This window comes from Phacochoerus africanus, chromosome 1 (assembly GCF_016906955.1).
Source record: "Phacochoerus africanus isolate WHEZ1 chromosome 1, ROS_Pafr_v1, whole genome shotgun sequence".
Taxonomy (NCBI): domain Eukaryota; kingdom Metazoa; phylum Chordata; class Mammalia; order Artiodactyla; family Suidae; genus Phacochoerus; species Phacochoerus africanus.
The window spans coordinates 288,642,012-288,660,662 of NC_062544.1; the positions used below are offsets into that span (position 1 = coordinate 288,642,012).

General features: G+C 56.3%; 1 protein-coding gene across 7 annotated transcripts in view; it reads left to right on the forward strand.

Annotated features, from left to right (window-relative positions):
* The window catches only part of PCNT (pericentrin), a 104,877-nt gene that overhangs the window by 44,030 nt on the left and 42,196 nt on the right, over positions 1 to 18,651 (forward strand). For 5 of the 7 annotated variants that reach the window (XM_047798573.1, XM_047798547.1, XM_047798581.1 and 2 more), the window contains exons 15-21: positions 938 to 1,084; positions 10,544 to 10,695; positions 11,387 to 11,547; positions 11,640 to 11,878; positions 14,008 to 14,170; positions 14,414 to 14,626; positions 18,178 to 18,210. In XM_047798573.1, the coding sequence (XP_047654529.1) occupies positions 938 to 1,084; positions 10,544 to 10,695; positions 11,387 to 11,547; positions 11,640 to 11,878; positions 14,008 to 14,170; positions 14,414 to 14,626; positions 18,178 to 18,210 (1,108 nt within the window). The remainder of the gene's footprint in view (positions 1 to 937; positions 1,085 to 10,543; positions 10,696 to 11,386; positions 11,548 to 11,639; positions 11,879 to 14,007; positions 14,171 to 14,413; positions 14,627 to 18,177; positions 18,211 to 18,651) is intronic. The other 2 variants (XM_047798565.1, XM_047798596.1) reach the window with 1 other exon arrangement.

Here is an 18,651-nt window from a genome sequence, read left to right on the forward strand (position 1 = left end):
TTTTTGCTGTTCTGGAAGTGTTAGGTCTGTGTTTTTTGTTTTTAAAGCCTACTTTGTTAATATATTTTAACTCACTAGGTGAACATTATTCAATTTTTTTTTTCCTTGGTCTTCGTCTTTTTAGGAATGCACCTATGGCATATGGAAGTTCCCAGGCTAGGGGTTGAATCGGAGCTGTAGCTGCTGGCCTACGCCACAACCACAGCAACGTGGGATCTGAGCTGCATCTGCGACCTACACCAGCTCACAGTAGTGCCAGATCCTTAACCCACTGAGCGAGGCCAGGGATCAAACCCGCGTCCTCATGGATGCTAGTTGGGTTCGTTAACCACTGAGCCACGACAGGAACTCCTAAAATATTTTTTAATATTTAGGAAGAACAGCTTTCACCATTTAAAGCCGGAGAAACTTAGGTTTCTCAACATCTTGAATTTGACGTCATGATACCCTGATGATGGAGAGTTTCTTAATGTGACCCTTGGGAGAGGTAGCAAGCTGTTTCTTTTATATCTATATGATAAGCACATCTGAACAATTTTATTTCTGTCTTTTTTTGCTTTTTAGGGCCACACTTGTGGCAAAAGGAAGTTCCCAGGCTGGGGGTTGAATTGGAGCTGGCCTACACCACGGCCACAGCAATACCAGATCTGAGCTGTCTGTGACCTACACTACAGCTCATGGCAACGCCAGATCCTTAACCCACTGGGCGAGGTCAGGGATCAAACCTATGTCCTCGTGGCCACTAGTTGGGTTTGTTATTGCTGAGCCATGACGGGAGCTCCTGAACACATGTTTTCTGGGTTTTGGCCTTGGCTTTTTTGATCATTGCTCTTGGCACAGAGTACAGCCTCAATAAACATTTGTTGAATGAAATGGAGCAAAGATAATTCTATAGCTTAATGGCATTCTTTGTTGTCTGTAATGTACTTTTGTGCAGGGTGAACTTGAAAGTGAAGAGAAAGCTGCTTTTCATGAAAAAGAAGTGATACACAAACTTGAGCATGAACAGGCACAGTCTCTGTACCAAAAAGAGAAAGAGTCTTTGTCTCTGCAGCTTCAGGAGAAGAATAACCAAATTCTGCAGGTATGTCGACTGAGACTTTTCTTTGTTCATGTTTTTTGTGTGTGGTGAAACATGCATAATCTGGTATTTACCGTTTCGAGCATTTTAAGTGTGCAGTTTAGAGGCCTTAACCACACCCGCAATATTGTGCAAATGTCACCACCGCCCACTTCCAGAACTTGTTGTTCATCCTGAGTAGGAGCTCTGGCCGCATTAGAAATAACTCCTATCCCTCCCTCCAGCCCAGGAACCCACCTTTGTACTTTCCGCCTGTGTGAGTTTATGACTCCAGGGAGCTCCTTTCAGGGGAGTCATGCAACTTGTGTTCTTTTGGGTCTGGCTTACATCCCTTAGCGCAGTGTCTTCACGGAACCTCCATGTGGTAGCGTCTATCAACGCTCGTGGCTTCTTATGGCTGAATGATATTATTCCGTTGTATGTACACAGCATATTTTATTTATCTGTTCATATGTTGATGGACATTTGTGAATGGCGGTTTTTTTCCTTTTGGTGATTGTGCATAATGCCTTTAAGAATATTAGGGTGCGAGTATTTTTTTTTGTCTTTTTTGCCTTCTCTTGGGCCGCTCCCTCGGCATATGGAGGTTCCCAGGCTAGGGGTCGAATCGGAGCTGTAGCCACCAGCCTACTCCAGAGCCACAGCAATGCAGGATCCGAGCCGCGTCTGCAACCTACACCACAGCTCAGGGCAACGCCGGATCGTTAACCCACTGAGCAAGGGCAGGGACCGAACCCGCAACCTCATGGTTCCTAGTCGGATTCGTTAACCACTGCGCCACGACGGGAACTCCCTAGGGTGCGAGTATTTAAGTCCCTGCCTTCAATTTTTTGGGCTATGTGTCTAGGAACAATTGATGGGTCACATAGTAATTCTATGTTTAATTTTTTTTTTTTGCTTTTTTTTTCAGGGCTGCACCCATGGCATATGGAAGTTCCCAGGCTAGGGATTGAGTCGGAGCTGCAGCTGCCGGCCTACACCACAGCCACAGCAATGCAGGATCTGAGCCACGTCTGCCACGTCCACTGCCGCTCACGGCAACACCAGATCCTTAACCCACTGAGCAAGGCCAAGGATCGATCCTGCATTCTTGTGGATACTAGTTGGGTTCATTTCTGCTGAGCCACAATGGGAACTCCTATATTTAACTTTTTGAGAAATTGCTAAACTTTTCCAAGTAGCTGTGGCGTTGTGTATTTCCACCAACAGTGCACAAGGGTTCCACTTTCTTGACATTTTTATCAATGCTTGCGGTTTTTAATTTTTTAAAATAATAGCCATCATGGAATTCCTGCCACGGCATAGAGGCTTAAGAATCCAACTGCAGTGGCTTGGGTTGCTGTGGAAGTGCAGATTCAGTCCCTGCCCAGGAACTTCCATGTGGCACGGACGCGGGCATTGAAAAAAGAAGAAGAGCCATCACAGAAATGGGAGGTGGTGTCTTGTTTTTATTTGCATTTCCCTAATGATTAGTTTATGTTGGACGTCTTTTCATGGGTTTTTGGCCATTTTTTTCTGTTCAGGTCCCTTTTTTTTTTTTTGTCTTTTTGTCCTTTTAGGGCCGTACCCGTGGCATATGGAGGTTCCCAGGCTAGGGGTCTAATTGGAGCTGTGGCCACAGGCCTACACAGCCACAGCGACACCAGATCCGAGCCTTGTCTGCGACCTGCCCCACAGCTCACGGCAACGCCAGATCCTTAACCCACTGAGCGAGGCCAGGGGTGGAATCCGCAACCTCATGGTTCCCAGTCGGATTCGTTTCCACTGTGCCGCCACGGGAGCTCCTGTTCAGGTCCTTGATGATGTTTTTTTTTTTTTTTGTCTTTTTGCCATTTCTCGGGCCCCTCCCGTGGCATATGGAGGTTCCCAGGCTAGGGGTCGAATCGGAGCTGTGGCCACCGGCCTACGCCAGAGCCACAGCAACGCAGGATCCGAGCCGCGTCTGCAACCTACACCACAGCTCAGGGCAACGCCGGATTGTTAACCCACTGAGCAGGGGCAGGGACCGAACCCGCAACCTCATGGTTCCTAGTCGGATTCGTTAACCACTGCGCCACGACGGGAACTCCCTTGATGATGTTTTTATTTCGAAGTATTTTCAGGTTGTTTTCAGTGCAGTTGTTGCGAGACAGTGTGTGACGTGGCAGGCCCTGTGGTTTACCTGTGTCACATCTGGCAGTGTGTAGACGCCAACCCCAGACTCCCGATTGATCCCGCACCCCTCGCCGCCCCCTTTTGTACCCGTAGGCTTGTTTTCTGTCTGAGAGTGCGCTTCTGTTTTGTAAGTTCATTCGTGTCATTTTTTAGATGGTACGTACAGTGGTATTGTATGATATTCTTCTTCGCTAACTTTGTAGGAGAATCTCTGGGTCCATCTGTGTTGCTGGAAACGGCATTATTTTGTTCTTTTTTATGGCTGATATCCTTAACAATTTTTGAATTGAGATTTGCTGCTGTTTTTCATTATTATTATTGAAAAGAATAGTCCTTAACGCTCTTTTTAGCGATGGCCCCACTCTGTGCCCTTTCCTTGGGCACAGAAGTGTGTACTGCTTCTCCCTTGGGCTTAGCACATCCCAGGGCACTGGAGTTGAACTTGTTCGTGCGTGGGAGGCACATTTTCTTGTGAACTGCACCAAGCACATTGTATGTCGGTTTCCTCTTTTCTCTGCAGTTCTTTCCCTCTCAGGACACTGAGGCCCAGGAGAGGTTCTGTCAGTTTGCTGAAAGCCCATTCATTGGCTGCCAAGTGGTGGAGCCAGGCCTTCTGACTGTAAGCACGGCACGTAGGTGTGTCTGACTTGGTTTGGTACCAAGGATACGGAGATCCCTGCAGCCAGATCCAGGGCCGGGTGCGTCTGTGCGATCAGGCAGCAGCTGCAGGTCCAGGAGCATGTTTGCGGCTGCGGAAGGCCCTGCTGTGCTGGGAGCGCAGCCCTGAGGCAGGAGAGGTGGGCGTGGATGCCACAGAACCGGGAAGGCACCAGGGCTCAGGCGGGAGGGTTTCCATGAGGAAGAAAAGGCCTTTCCGAGCATCCCTTCAGCTTTTTCTTCAAATTACCAGGCACTTCTGCTGACGTACATATGCATTCTTGAGCAAACTTCTCCGTCTGCGAAAATTCTCAGAATCACACAGCTCGTGGGCAAAACAGGGTTAGAGGTACGCCAGTCACCTCTAACGTGTAAGTGAAGCTGATGCTGATGCTGTAAGTGAAGCACCCAAATCAACAAGACTCCTGTGCGAAAAGGAAGTGTGCCGTTCTGCATTAGGAAAGGACTTGGAAAACATTCACAGCAACTTGCCTTTAAAGGCCGGCGGCGATGGCTGGGTGGGTGGGTGTGAGGAAAGGATGCAGGGGGAGGGGGGGCGAGGGGGGGGACGAGCAGCAGGAGGCCCTGGTGGGCCTGGGGCTGTGCTCCCTGCCTCCCCGCCAGGTCCCCGTCTGAAAGGAGGCTCAGCAGCCCCTTAGGCAGACCAGACTCTTGCCAGAAGGTGGGTTCGCTGGGAAGTGATGCTGAGGTCCGAGTGGGGTCCCGGCAGCTCTGTGTGGGAAGGGGTGCGTCGCCCCCCCCCTTTCTGTTTTCCTGGGGTTCTTGCTCGCTGAGGTTTCCCTGCACACTCTGCTCTTGGGTTTAGCTGTTTTCGGCCTTCGCCAGGGGGTGGGAGCCCTTTGGTGTCGGCTGGGGGTTCACAGAGGTCGTGGTGGCTGTGGGACCCGGGGCGTGGCTGCCCCACAGCTGCTCATCGGTGTGCTTGGACTGGTTTCTTTCTTTTTTTCTTTTTTTTTTTTGTCTTTTTAGGGCCACACCCGAGGCACATGGAGGTTCCCAGGCTAGGGGTCGAATCGGAGCTGTAGCTGCCAGTCTACACCACAGCCACAGCAACGCGGGATCCGAGCTGTGTCTTTGACCTACACCACAGCTCACGGCAACGCCAGATCCTCAGCCCACGGAGCGAGGCCAGGGATTGAACCCGCAACCTCACGGTTCCTAGTTGGATTCATTAACTGCTGAGCCATGACAGGAACTCCTGGACTTGGTTGTAGTTTCCTGCCATTAGGAATAAGGCTGCCCTGAGTTTTCTCCACAGCCTCCTCCTCCAGACGTGTGGGCGCTTGTCAGGCCCAGACGTGCACGTCCAAGGAGGGGCTCTGCGCCCTGCTCTCGGTCAGGCGACGCCAGACTGTTTCCGAGCGGTTCCGCTAGACCTGCGCTTGAGCTCCGTGTGCTCCGCATCCCCGCCAGTACCTGCCAGGCTCTTCCTTTTTAATTTTTGGCAGTTTTGTGACAACAAAAGAGTGTTTCTTGGCAGTCTTAGCTTTGCTGATAAGATTGTGCATCTGCTGCTGTTTTGTGGTCTGTTTGTGTCTCCTTCTGTGAAACACCTTTTTGTATCTTTGGCCGTTTTTCTATTTGAAACAGTTCTTTTTCTTACTTATTTAGGGAAGTTTTTCTATTTGTGGATTTTTTCTAATTTTTTTTTTTTTTTGCTCTTTTTGCCATTTCTTGGGCTGCTCCCGCAGCATATGGAGGTTCCTAGGCTAGCGGTCGAGTCGGAGCTGTAGCCACAGGCCTATGCCAGAGCCACAGCAACGTGGGATCCGAGCCACGTCTGTAACCTACACCACAGCTCAGGGCAACGCCGGATCCTTAACCCACTGAGCGAGGCCAGGGATCGAACCTGCAACCTCATGGTTCCTAGTCGGATTCGTTAACCACTGCGCCACGACGGGCACTCCTCTTCTAATTTGTTATTTCTTTCCCTTTTGTCATCTTGTTATGAAGAAATATTCTTGATTGATGAATTCATAACTTTATTACCTTTTTTCTTTAGAGTTTATGCTTTCTCTGCCTTGCTTAAGAAATCTTTTCCTAATAGTCTCTGAGTTTTTTTTTTTTCTTTCTAAGGCTGCACCTGCAGCATATGGAAGTTTCCAGGCTAGGGTGGAAGTGGATGGCCTACACAACAGCCACGGCAGCTCCGGATCTGAGTTGCGTCAGCAACCCATGCTGTAGCTTGTGACGACAGATCCTTAACCCACTGAGTGAGGCCAGGGATCAAACCTGTGTCTGCATGGAGACGGCGTCAGGTTCTTAACCTGCTGAGCCACAGTGGGAACTCCCTCTCTGAGATAATTTTTTTTTTTTTTTCTTTTTAGGGCTGCCCCTGTGGCATGTGAAAGTTCCTGGTCTTGGGGTTGAGTTGGAGCTACAGCTGCCAGCCACAGCCACAGCAGTGTGGGGGACCCGAGCCATGTCTGTGACCGACGCCACAGCTCACGGCAGCACCAAATCCTCAACCCACCGAGCGAGGCCGGGGGTCCAGCCGCATCCTCATGGATCCTTGTTGGGTTCATTACCACTGAGCCACCTCGGGAACTCCTCTGAGGCAGTGTTTATAACTTATGTGTATAATCCACTTGGAAGGCTCTGATGAAGGAGTGTCAGTTTTCCCCGAGGACTCTCCTGCGCCCTGGGTATGGCGTCCACTGTGGCTGTGCTGGCTGCCCCGTGGGCCGCAGGTCAGTCTCGCACGTGCCGCCGGGTGGCCTCTGGGTTCCCTCCTAGCCTCCCGGCCAGTCCCTCTTCCCCAGCGCAAGTGCCTTGCAGGTCTGGTGCAGCGAGTGCCCAGCTGTGTCCTTCCTCAGGAGTGCTTGCTGTCCTGGGGACGTGGGTCAGCCCGCCCAGGCCCGCAGAAGGCTCCTTCTTGGCTGCGGTTGAAAAGCAGTGAATGCAGACGCCTCAGGCAGGGCGGATGTCTTTGCAGCAGAGACAGTCTGAGATTTTGGAATGTGTCTTTTGATTGGAATTTGTTGATTTCTGCCCCTGCGTGTTGTGATTTTATCCGTGGAGGTCTTGCATCTCTTTTGTTGGGTTGGTATTTTGGTACTTGAGATCAGGCGCTTTAAAGAATTGTGTTTTAAAACGGGTGATTATTGATTCTAGACAGCCCCTGACGTGGGATGGTTTGACTTAGGAGTTTTTGTTGTGAGGCGGGAAAGTGACACTCAGTCCGTAGAAACCGCACTTTGACCGTCGGGTTTCCGTCTTTTCCTGGGCCAGAGGTGCGTGGTCTGACCCTCTCCGTGACGCGGGACGTCAGCTGCAGGTCCGACCGCCACGCGACCTGACCTCGAGGGCCCGGCCAGTCCACTGGCACCTCCTGGGCCGGGCGCCGCTCTGCTTTCCCTTCAGGCCAGTGTCCAGTCGCTTTTGTGAGGTGCTCAGCACCAGGTTATCAGACAGGCCGTGTCCTCGGATTTGCCCACCTGAGGGCTCCTGTGAGTGTGCCAAGCACATTACAGCAGAGGGGGCAGAGCCGTGATAGCCTAGGTGACTGGCTGGGAAAACAGCACAGCCTGCAAGTTGAGGATCCTGTGTTACTTGGTGGGCGTTCTGAGGACTTGAGGACTTGGGCTCTGAGGGGCCCCGAAAGGCCAGGGAGGAGCCAGCCACGAAGCCCAGGTGGTGGGACATGGAACGATTACTGTTGGTTAAGGAAAACCCGGCCTTTCAAGTTAAGGGATCTAGTGCTTTTCTGTGCCTGGGAAGATGCAAGAGTCTGGGCTCACTGAGGTCCTTCCTTTGCTGTGCGCCCGGGCTGTGTGCGCCCCGGCTGCGGGGCCCACATTCTGTGCTCTCCCCTCCCGAGTCCCTCGGGGTGCACGTTTAGGGGGCTGTGGTGGCTGAGGGCCTGATGGCTGCAGCATCCTTTGCTGCTGACAAGGCAGGCAGCATTCTTAGTTCATAGGGATTTTTTTGTTTTTTGGTTTTTTTGCTTTTTAGGGCTGCACTGGTAGCCTATGGAGGTTCCCAGGCTGGGGGTCGAATCGGAGCTGCAGCTTCTGGCCTGTACCACAGCCACAGCAACGCCCTATCCGAGCTGTGTCTGCCACCTACACCACGCTCGTGGCAATGCCGGATCCTTTACTCACGGAGCGAGGCCAGGGATCGAACCCTCGTCCCCATGGATCCTAGCCGGGTTTGTTACCGCTGAGCCATGACGGGAACTCCCGCAGGTGTATTGATATTTGCAGCTTACGATGGGTTCATCCGGATGTAGCCCCGTTGTAAGTAGAGGAAGGTCTGTGTGGAACGCAGCTTTGGGGCACTGAGCTTAGCGGGATCTTTCCTCCTTCTTCATTTTTTCTACTTTTTTGGCTGCCCCTGTGGCCAGGGATCAGATGCAAGCTCAGTTGTGACCTATGCTGCCGCTGCGGCAATGCCAGATCCTTAAGCCACTGTGCCAGGCGGGGATCAAACCTGTGTTCTGGTGCTGCAGAGACACGACTCTCCCTGTTGTGCCACAGCAGGAACGTCCACATTTTATCATCAAGAATAATGCTTCCTGGAGGTGCTTATAGATGATGTTTTTCTTCTTTTTTTCTTTTTGTTTCGGCAACCCCATGGTGCATGGAGTTCCTGGGCCAGGGATCAGATGTGAGCCGCAGATGCGATCTAAGCCATAGCTGCAGCAACACCGAGTCCCTGACCCACTGTGCCAGGCCAGGGATTGAACCCGCCTCCCGGCCCTCCCAAGACACCACCACCCCTGTTGTGTTGCGGGGGGGACTCCTGATTTTTTCCAGATTAAGGACGTTTACTTCCATTCCAGTTTGTGACAGACTTTTTAAAAAAACCACAGATGGGTATTAAATTTGCTTCTCCTCCCTTTTGTTGGTATAATGTTTTTCTCATTTAATCTCTTCATGTGATAAATCACAGGAATAATTTTCTTTCTTTTTTTTTTTTTTTGTCTTTTTGCCATTTCTTGGGCCGCTCCTGCGGCACATGGAGGTTCCCAGGCTAGGGGTCGAATCGGAGCTGTAGCCACCGGCCTACACCAGAGCCACAGCAACGCGGGATCCGAGCTGCGTCTGCGACCTACACCACAGCTCACGGCAACGCCGGATCCTTAACCCACTGAGCAAGGGCAGGGACCGATCCCGCAACCTTATGGTTCCTAGTCGGATTCGTTAACCACTGCGCCACGACGGGAACTCCCCAGGAATAATTTTCTAATATTAAACCAACATACCTGTATGATAAAATTAGTTTTGACGTAATTTTCGGGTCTTGCTGGGGTTTATTCTCTAGCGTTCTTTTTCAGTCCTCTTGCCTCGTGATTGTCCGCCCGACTCTGCCCGTCTTTCCTGGTCAGTCTCGCAGCCTCAGGAGCCGCGTCTTCCCCGCCACCCTTTCTCCTCTCGGGAGGAGTCTGTGTGGGGTCGAGGTTCCATTTCCCTAAGTGTTCAGTAAAGTCGTTTAAGGGGAAAGCTGCACATGCCTAAATTTTCTCTCCAAGAGGATATTAAACTAGTAATGTAAGTTTTCAGTTTTCATAAGACTGTGTTTCCTGTTTTTTTCAGTCAGGTGCTGTTGAGATGTTTGCTTGTCCTTCTCTTTTCTTGACCAGTGTGGCTAGAAGTTTGTATGTTGGTTTTTCCCCCCAGTTACCAGATTCTTTCCTGGGGAGGGAGCAGGACCAGCAGGGAAAAGTCTGCTGCCCCCAGGCTCTCGGAGTGGAATAGGCTGCCACCTATAAATTGGCACGTGCCGTCCACTGCTGCCAGGATGAACCCATGAGCCGCCGCAGCTGCTGACGTGCCACAGCCCTGAGGGGCGCTCAGGGTGGAGCCCGGGAGCGGGGCCCGCTGTGCCCTGGGAAAACTGGCTCAGTGGGCCTTCGGACAGATGTTTTCAGGAGAAGATTTTATGAGCCCAGATTCTTACAGAAAAGCACTCAGATCATGGATGGTGACAGTGCAGGATGAGCATCAGCCCCCGGCCAGCGCGTGTGCTCAGTGCCCGTCCCGCCCCCGAGGTCGCGCTCCTCGGCCGAGACCTCGTTGCCTCTGAGCTGCCGCCTCCCGGGCTGGAGTCCTCCTCTCGCCCTACAAGTCGAGCTGAACTCCCCACTCTCACGCTGTGCCTTGTTTTCAGGTGACACGGCCGCCCCGAGGCGGAGCCCGCGCGCAGACTCCGTGAGCAAGGCCTGCAGGTGTCCGGTGGACACATGAGCGGGGCCGCGCCCCGGCCTTGAGCCGCCGGGGCCCAGGGCTCCGCGTGCCGGCGGTGCGGTTCATCTGCTGGTCTCTTTTGGTCCTCGGTTGCCACCCTGAAACGCGCCATGCCGTGTCTGTTTTGTCCGTTTTCTTTCATGTGGCAGCTGCCTGTGCGTCGTTGTCTGAGCAGCCTGGAGAACCCGCCTCGTCTGCTGCGTGCCCGCCCCGCGCAGCTGCTCACGGCGCTTTTGTTCTCTGCAGACGGTGGGGACGAGCCGCGCCCGCCCGTTTCCTCGGCCTGTGCCCGGGCCCTTTCTCGCGCTTCGCGGGCCCCCGTGGCCTTCCCTCCCCTGGCTTCTCCACCGGGGACCTGCTCTTGGCTGCAGGATGTTCCTCACCGAAACTTACTTTTATCTCGGTTGTTTCACGTTAAGCCTTGCTCCTTTTTCTTCGGCAGCTGAAAGACCAGATTTTATCCTTACGTCACGAGGTGGAAGCGCGCCACTCTGAGCTGGAGCGGCTCCAGCAGAGGCGGGAGCGGGAGAACCAGGAGGGCGCGCACCTCGTCGCCATGCTCAGGGCCGACGTCAGCCTGTCTCTCGGCGAGAGGTCAGTGGCTGCCCCTCTGAGTCACGGCACCGACGCTGCCCGCCCGCCCTCGCTTTGCCAAACCTTCACGTTTCGCCCGCTTTCGGAGTTGGCTGCCGCAGGGAGGCGCCTGCCCAGCCTGTCCTGGGCGGGGCTGTGCCGGTGCCCCGTGCGTGTCTCAGGGTTTCCGTGTGCTCCCTGTGTGGCCCCCAGTGAGCCTGGGGCAGTTCGGGGTCTCGTCCGCGTCTGCCGTCGGGGCAGACGCGGACGAGCACCTGCTGGCATGTGCAGCTCAGGGCCCTCGCCCTGGCCCCTCTCTGCTGCCTCTTGGCTGGTCTCTGCTGGTCTCCTGAGGTCCTGCTGCTCGTGTGGCCCGGGGGCGGGGGGCACCGGGGCCTCGCCTTTCCGAGCCCCGGGCTTGGCGTGGGTGTGCCTTCTGAGTTTCGAGCAGGTGCCTCGTGACAGGTGAGGACCACACCGGGGCCCAGCTCTGCCCCTGAGAGCCAGGGGGGCTGTGCCCTGGGGACGCGGGGCGTGCAGCTGCGAGGAAGGTTCTCGCGAAGCTGGCGGGCTGGCTCAGGGCCTCTGCCCAGTGCGGGTCAGCTGGCCGCAGGCCTCCAGAAGAAGCTTGCTTCAGTCACCAGCAGCTGCTCCCAGGGGAGTCAGGCGGGGCTGGGGTCTCGGCTGACGCTGCCCGCCCTGTGCCCCTCAGGCGCGCGCTCCAGGACGCCCTGCGGAGGCTGCTGGGTTTGTTTGGGGAGACGCTCAAGGCTGCCGTTGCCCTGAAGAGCCGGATAAGCGAGCATGTGGGGCTCTGCCTGGAGGACGAGAGCCCCCCGGACGGGCAGCCCGGGGCCCCGACCCCACCTGCAGGTGCGCTGACACCCGGGCGCACGGGCCGCCTCCTGGGGCGCGGGGGGGGGGCCCGTCCACGTGGGCGCAGCGTCTGTGTGCTTGCCTTGCAGCCCCGGCGCTCGACGAGACGTGGCCTTGGCCTGACGCAGCCCCACCGGAGCTGGACGGGACTTCACCCGATGGCGCCGAGGCGTCGTCAGTGGCTGAGATCAGCAGTCACATCTGTGAGAGCTTCTTCATGAGCCCAGAAAGCACGCTGGAGTGCGAGCAGCCCGTCCGGAGGGTCTTCCAGAGCCTGGGCCTGGCGGTGGACAGCCTGCTGGAGATGGTTCTGGACTCGAGCAGGCAGGTGAGGCGCGGTCCTGCGGGTTCCCCCCCCTCCCCGGGGCGGTGGCCTGAGCGGGCGGCCGCGTGGGCCGATGGCCGAGGGCCTGGCCGCCCAGAGCTCGGATCTGCCATGCCTGCCGCTGGGCCGGGAGGTTTCGGTCTCTGGCGGGTCCGACTTCTGGCTGTTCTCTCTCTGCCGCCGTCGTGCCAGTTCCGTCACTGCCCGGGGTTTTCGCACGTGTTTCCTCAAGTTCGGAGTCTCTTCTGAGCTGAAATTGCCGAGCAGGAGGCTTGCTGCAAGTGGAAAGTAAAGCTCAGCTCTTCATTTAGATCGTGCACGTTGAGCCTCTTTCTCTCCTGCCCTTAACTTCCCGCACCGTTTTAAACCCATGCCGAGTGTACGTTCGTTTACGTAGAGAGATTTCCGTTTAGGGTTATCGTTGAAGAAAGGAATTTTTTGTCCGTGTTTTATAGTATTTCAGTTAGCAGAAACATTACATAGGAACACATGGAAAACAATAGCGACGCTCTTTCCAAAGTTGCCCAGTTAAGCGTTTTCGTGCGAAGCCCCGCCTTTGCCGTCACGAAGCGTCTGCAAGGCTCTGCCGGTGAGGTCAGTGCAGACAGAGCCGCGGTGTTGAACTCGGCCTCTCTTGAAACCGGACAGCATTGGCCTCATCAGACGGCCCGTAGTCAGGTGCCTTTGCTGTGTCCCCCGAGTGCAGTTAACAGAGACCGAGCCCTCGTGTGAGCGGCTCACGGGCAGGCGTCTGATCGGTGGGTCTGACCTGGCGGGTGGCCCTGGGTTGCGTCCCGGTCTGTGGGGGCCCTCGCTTGCTTGTCACAAGTCCTGCTCGTGGGCATGTCGGGGGAGCACGGTGGGTTTGGGGAGGAGGGTGAGCCTGTGGGGGGTGCGTGGTGGGCAGCACAGAGACAGGGGTGTGGGGGGGCCCCCTGTTTAGGTCAGGGTCGCCCAAGGGCCATTGACTGCAGGAAGCGGCAGGTGGTGGCCTGTCGCCTGGAGCTGGGGCAAGTGTCCGAGAGGGTGGAGGTTCTGGGAGGTGACATGAAAAGAGGCTGCTCTGGGGCTGTCTTCAAGGTAAAACCAGTGGTGTCCCTAGAGCTTGGGCTGGGCAAGTTGGGTGCTTGTGTAGGGTGCTGGGGGCCTGGGCCAGGTGCCAAGTTGTCTGTCAGGACCGCTGGGGTTAGGCATTCAGAGACGAGTCTGGGCCCCCGGCCTGAGGATGGCTGGGCGCCTCAGACTGGACATGGTCACCAGGGGAGCTTGGGAGGAAGGCAGGATTGAGACCCCAGGCTGTGCCAGGAGACTCCATGGTGACCGAATTGTGGGGGAGGGTCCCAGGTGCCCTGCCCTGTATGGAGACTGGCTCGAGCAGCATTTCCCGTGTCCTCCACCCAGTCCCCGGTGGCCTGGCCCTGCCCTGGTGCCAGGCTCCTCTGGCACGTGTCCTCTGAAATGCTGTCCCGTTGCAGTGTGATGTCTGGACATGTGTGGGCTTGGTGTTCACAAAAGCTGGGGGCCCTGTGTGTGGAACTTACCTTGGTTGAAAAAAATTTTATTTCTGGCTGCGCCCACAGCATGCGGAAGTTCCCAGGTCAGGGACTGGTCCTGAGCTACAGCAGTGACGATGTCAGAGCCTTAACCACTGGGCCACCAGGGAACTCCCGAAAATTTGTTGGTTGTTTAGTAACTGACATAGAGAGGAACATCAAAAATGTCCTTTCTTTCTCCCTCTCTCTCTCTCTCTTTTAATTTTATTTTTTTGGTCTTTTTAGAGTTGCACCCACAGCATATGGAGGTTCCCAGTAGGGGTTGAATTGGAGCTACGGCTGCCAGCCCACACCACCGCCACAGCAACGCCAGATCCAAGCTGCGTCTGCGACCTACACCACAGCTCACGGCAACACCAGATCCGTAACCCACTGAGCGAGGTCAGGGATCGAACCCGTGTCCTTGTGGGTACCAGTCAGATTCGTTTCCACTGAGTCACGACGGGGACTCCCCAAAAGTGTTGTTTCTTACGGGATGCTTATGGTTTCACCAGAATTCTACCCAAGGAGAATTCTGTCGCTGTCAGTATGTGCCATGATGACTTTTGGTACAAAGCTCCCTTTTCAAATGTTTCCCAGCTGGAGGAAGCACGTCAGATTCATTCGCGTTTTGAGGAGGAATTCAGCTGCAAGAAGGAAGAGATGGCGCAGGTGGTGGGAAAACAGCAGGAGCTGCTGGAGCGTCTGGACGCAGAGCACGAGGCCAAGGCCCGGCTGGAGCTGCAGCTGCACAAGGCGGAGGGTGAGGCCGCTGCCGAGGGGCCGCACCTCGGGGCTTCGGAAGCACAGGGCCAGGGGCAGGGGACAGCAGTGCCCAGGCGGCCCTGACCCCCACGCTCCTGGTGCCTGGTGCTCCTGGCGGCCTTGCGCGGGCGCTCGCCTCGCCTGGCGGCCCTGTGCCGTCTGAGCGGGAACCGTTTGCGCCTGCCCGTCCCTGCGTCCCCTGCGGGGCCTCGGCAGCCACGTCTCCCGCGTCCGTCCGCAGGCATCATCGAGGGGTTCAAGGAGGAGAAGGCCAGCCTGCAGGAGGCGCTGGGCCAGAAGGAGGCCAGCGAGCAGGGCCTGGTGGTGGAGCTGGAGGGCCTGAGGCAGCAGCTGCAGCGGGCGGCCCGGCAGCAGGCGGAGCTGCAGGAGGCCAACTCCGCACTGTGGAGCCAGAAGGAGGCCCTGGCCGCGGCCGCGGGCGAGCGAGAGGCTGGTAAGGGGCCGGGGTGTGGGCAGCGCCGGCCTGGCTACGCCCGAGGCCTTGGGCTCTGGGGCAGCCATTGACTGTCGAGGCCCGGTCAGCTGCCTGTCTGCCGTGGTCCCCGGAGGCGGTGATCGTCAAGGGCCTTCATGGGATCAGGGAGTTGCTGTTCGAGGGCAGATTTGGGGTCGCGAGGGGTGAGTGGGGCTTCTGGAGGCAAAGAAGGGAGATTTGCCCTAGAAGGAGCCTGGGTGGGATTGGAGGCCGGAGCTGGTGCGGGCTGCCCGGGACCGAGTGCGAGGCCGTCGGGGGTGCAGCTGGGGTTCCTGCCAGTCCTGGGGTCTCTGTGCTGTGCCCGGTTCCTGAGTTCACGGCTCCACCCGTGGGGACCTGTGCCAAGTCTGCTCCTTGAGGCATCTGGCTCTGCATAGAAACCCCTGGATGTGCGACTGTTTTGTTCCACGTTTCTCGCGGTTACTGACCAAGGACCTGAGACTATGAGGGCTATTTACACATTTTATTTAAAATTACCAGAAAAGTGCCCAACTTTAACCTTCAGCAGGAAGACATACAGTTTTTCACAAAAGTGGTTCTGTTGTGCCTTGAGATTCTTAGATATTTTACGTCTTAAAACATTGAATGTGGGCGTTCCCGTTGTGGCACAGAGGAAACAAATCTGAGTAGGAACCATGAAGTTGCGGGTTCGATCCGTGGCCTTGCTCAGTGGGTTAAGGATCCAGCGTTGCCGAGAGCTGCGGTGTAGGTCGCAGATGCGGCTCGGATCCCGCGCTGCTGTGGCTCTGGTGTAGGCCGGCAGCTGTAGCTCCAGATCGACCCCTAGTCTGGGAACCTCCATGTGCCGCGGCTGTGGCCCTAAAAAAAAGGCAGAAAGAAACCCAAAACAAAACATCGAATATAAAAACAGTTAAAACATCAAAAGCTTAAAGTGCAGAGCCGTTGTCCACAGTAGGTCTGTGAGAAGCGATTTCCGGGGAGCTCAGGGTTCCCAGGCCCGTCTGGGTGGCGCCCCCTCGGCCCCTCCCCCCGAAGCCCACCTTCCTCTCCCCAAAGCCCACCGTGTGCGCGTCCCCACCAGGCTGAGGAGCCCTGGTCCGTTTGTGTCGAGCCGGACAGTTGAGGAAGCTCCCGTCTCCTCCCTCAAGTCCTTTCCGGGCTCTGCCGCTGATGCGCAGCCGGCTCTGCCCCCTCGCTCAGGGCGCCTCTGCCCTTGTCTTGATGCCTTTGCCGGCGCGTCTGCACGGGCCTGGGGTTCTTGGAGCAACGCGTCGTGTGCGCCGGACCGCTGTCCGCGTGGCCTGTTAACACTGGAGTCGTGTCCGGACTCCGTCTTCCCCTTCAGCTCTTTTAGGGCGTGTGGCATCCGTCTGTCTCGGTTCCATTTTGGGTTTTTTTCCGGTCTTTTTAGGGCTGCACCTGCGGCATGTGGAAGTCCCAGACTAGGGGTTGAAACCTATACCACAGCTCCCGGCAACGCCGGGTCCTTAACCCCCTGAAGGAGGCCAGGGTCAAGCCCGCGTCCTCATGGATACTAGTGGGGTTCATTACCACTGAGCCACAGGGGAGCTCCGCTTTTCCATTTTTGGATGTAAGTTTCTGTTGCTAGAAAATGAACCTGCTGTCTTCTTCCCCTTGGAAGTCTCTTCTCACCCTTTGCTCTCAGGGTTTTGTTCTCTTAGTTGGGTCTCGGGTGCTGGCATCTCATCAGGTCTCTGTCTGCGGGGGTCGGTTCCGCCCCCCCTCCCACCTTGTGCTGGGGTTGCGGTGACTGCAGCCTCCCGCCCTCCCGTGTGCCTGCTCCTTCCTTGGTCCCAGGGATAAAGGCGTGCGCGAGCGCGGGTCCCTGGTGTGCGCTGTGCGCCCCAAGTGCAGAGGGTGGGCCTTTCTGCCCTCTCTGAGCGCTGGGCACGCACGCAGAGAGGCTCTGTACGGACAGCTTCCCCTCTCCCTAAACACGGTGGAGGCTGGGGAGACAGGAGTCTAGCTTTGGCTTCTTCTCCGTGGTCACTCTGAGGTTATAAACCCTCATTTCTTTGCGTCTCGGTTTTTGTTGAGGTGTCTGGCTGTGTTTCTCTGCAGGTGTTTTTAGAAGTGTCGCTGAGGTTGCTCAGATGCCCTGTGCTGCGGTGGCTTTCCCCTGCGTGCCCTGCTCTGCCTGGGGCCTGGCATTTTCTGTCACACCTGGGTTTGTGGTCTTGCTTCCCCCACACAGTCCTGTGGGACAGTGCCCTGGGCACTTAGCACCTGGCCTCCGGGTCCCTCCCATTTCATAGCCCGTGCCTATTGCTGGAGTTTTCCTTTACTGGATCCGTCTTCCCTGCCCTGGGTGTGAGGGCCTGGGGTCGGGGCCCATGGGAGACACAGCTGTGCGGCCGCCCAGCCCTGGACAGGGAGCAGCCTCCTCCTGGCTCTCCAAGGCCTTGAGCGACCGTGGCAGCTCTGTCGGGACAGAGGGCCCTGACGCGCTCGCCCCTGGGCCTGGCTCCTCCCGTGGCCCCACCTGCGTGGCCGGAGCCCCCAGCATTGGGCGGGGCCATGGGACCTGTTCCTGGGCCTTGTTTTATCCCAGGAAATTCCTGCGCTTCCTCTGGGTCCGCTGGGTTTGCGCTCATCTTTGCGTGGTCCATCTAGGGACTGTAGGCGCCTGCCACCCGGCCCCTGGCCTTCTCTTCCCAGGCATGGCCCTGGGGGCAGCCACAGGGTCCTGATTCTGCTTGGGCTCCTGGTGAGCACTGGCCAGCTTCCGATGGGGAGGTCGGGGAGGTCCCAGCCTGTGGGCAGCTCAGCTCAGCCTGTGTCCTGGCTTCCCTGAGGGTGACGCTGTCTGTCCCACGTATTTTCCTTTATTGTCTAAAAAGTCGGCACGAGAGGGAGTTCCCGCTGTGGCTCAGAGGGTTAAGAACCCAACATAGTGTCTGTGAGTATGCGGATTCCATCCCTGGCCTCACTCAGTATGTTAATGATCTGGCGTTGCCACAGGCTGCATATAGGTTGCAGATGTGGCTCGGATTCTGTGTTGCTGTGGCTGTGGTGTAGGCCAGCACCTGCAGCTCCAATTTGACCCTGGCCTGGGAACCTCCATATGCTGCAGGTGTGGCCCTAAAAAAGACAAAAAAAGCACCAGAGCCCCTGGGCACCACGACCCGTGCTGGCCTTAGTCCGTCCAGGTTGCTGTACCTGACGCCAGAGGCCAGGCACTGCAGATACTTGCCCCACAGGCCTGGAGGCTGGAGTCCAAGGTGAAGGTCTGGCAGGGCCACCTTCTGCTGGGAGCCTGTTTCTGGGAGGGGCTGGTGCTCTGTGGGCCCCTCTACATAAAGCCACTGATTCCCCCTCATGCGCTCTGTCCTCAAGACCCTGGCCTCCCAACAGCAGCAGCTGCGCATGAAACTCTGGCCAGAGCAGGGACCTCATGGAAACACCCGAGTTTCAGAGGTTGTCCGGGGCCACAGCGAGTCTGGAGTCCTGTGCTGTCACCCTTCCTTCTCTAGGTCACCCGTTCTTCTGTCTTCATCTCCGAAAATGCTGTGTGTTTTCATTCACAGGTAACCCTGTTTCTAGAGCACACAAGGGTTCAGGTTTGTAAAAGCAATGTGTGATTTCTGGGTGATATGCTCGGTGTTTGCATCAGGTTTTGCAATTTTTTTCCTAAAGAGGAAAAGTGCTTTGGAGCTTCTGTGGCAAAGTACGGAAAACGCTAAGTCTGATCTTCAATATTCGTACATAAAAGTGGGCAAGCATCTCACAATGATTGCTGCGGTGACTGGGCCGCAGGGACCTGCCTTGCCATCGCTGTGCCCGGGCCAGGGCCCTACGCTGGGCGCCTGCAAGGTCTCTCGGCTCTGGAGTTGGCCCGCGGCACAGATGCCTCTGCTCGGTCCTGCTGCCCGAGGGCCATGTGGCCCTGAAGCTGGTGTCTGGGTGGACCACTGGGCAGCACTGACCATCAGAGCGGTGACACACGAGCCCTCGTTTCAAGCCTCAAGGGCTGTGAGTGACCCTGTTCTTACTGCATGTTT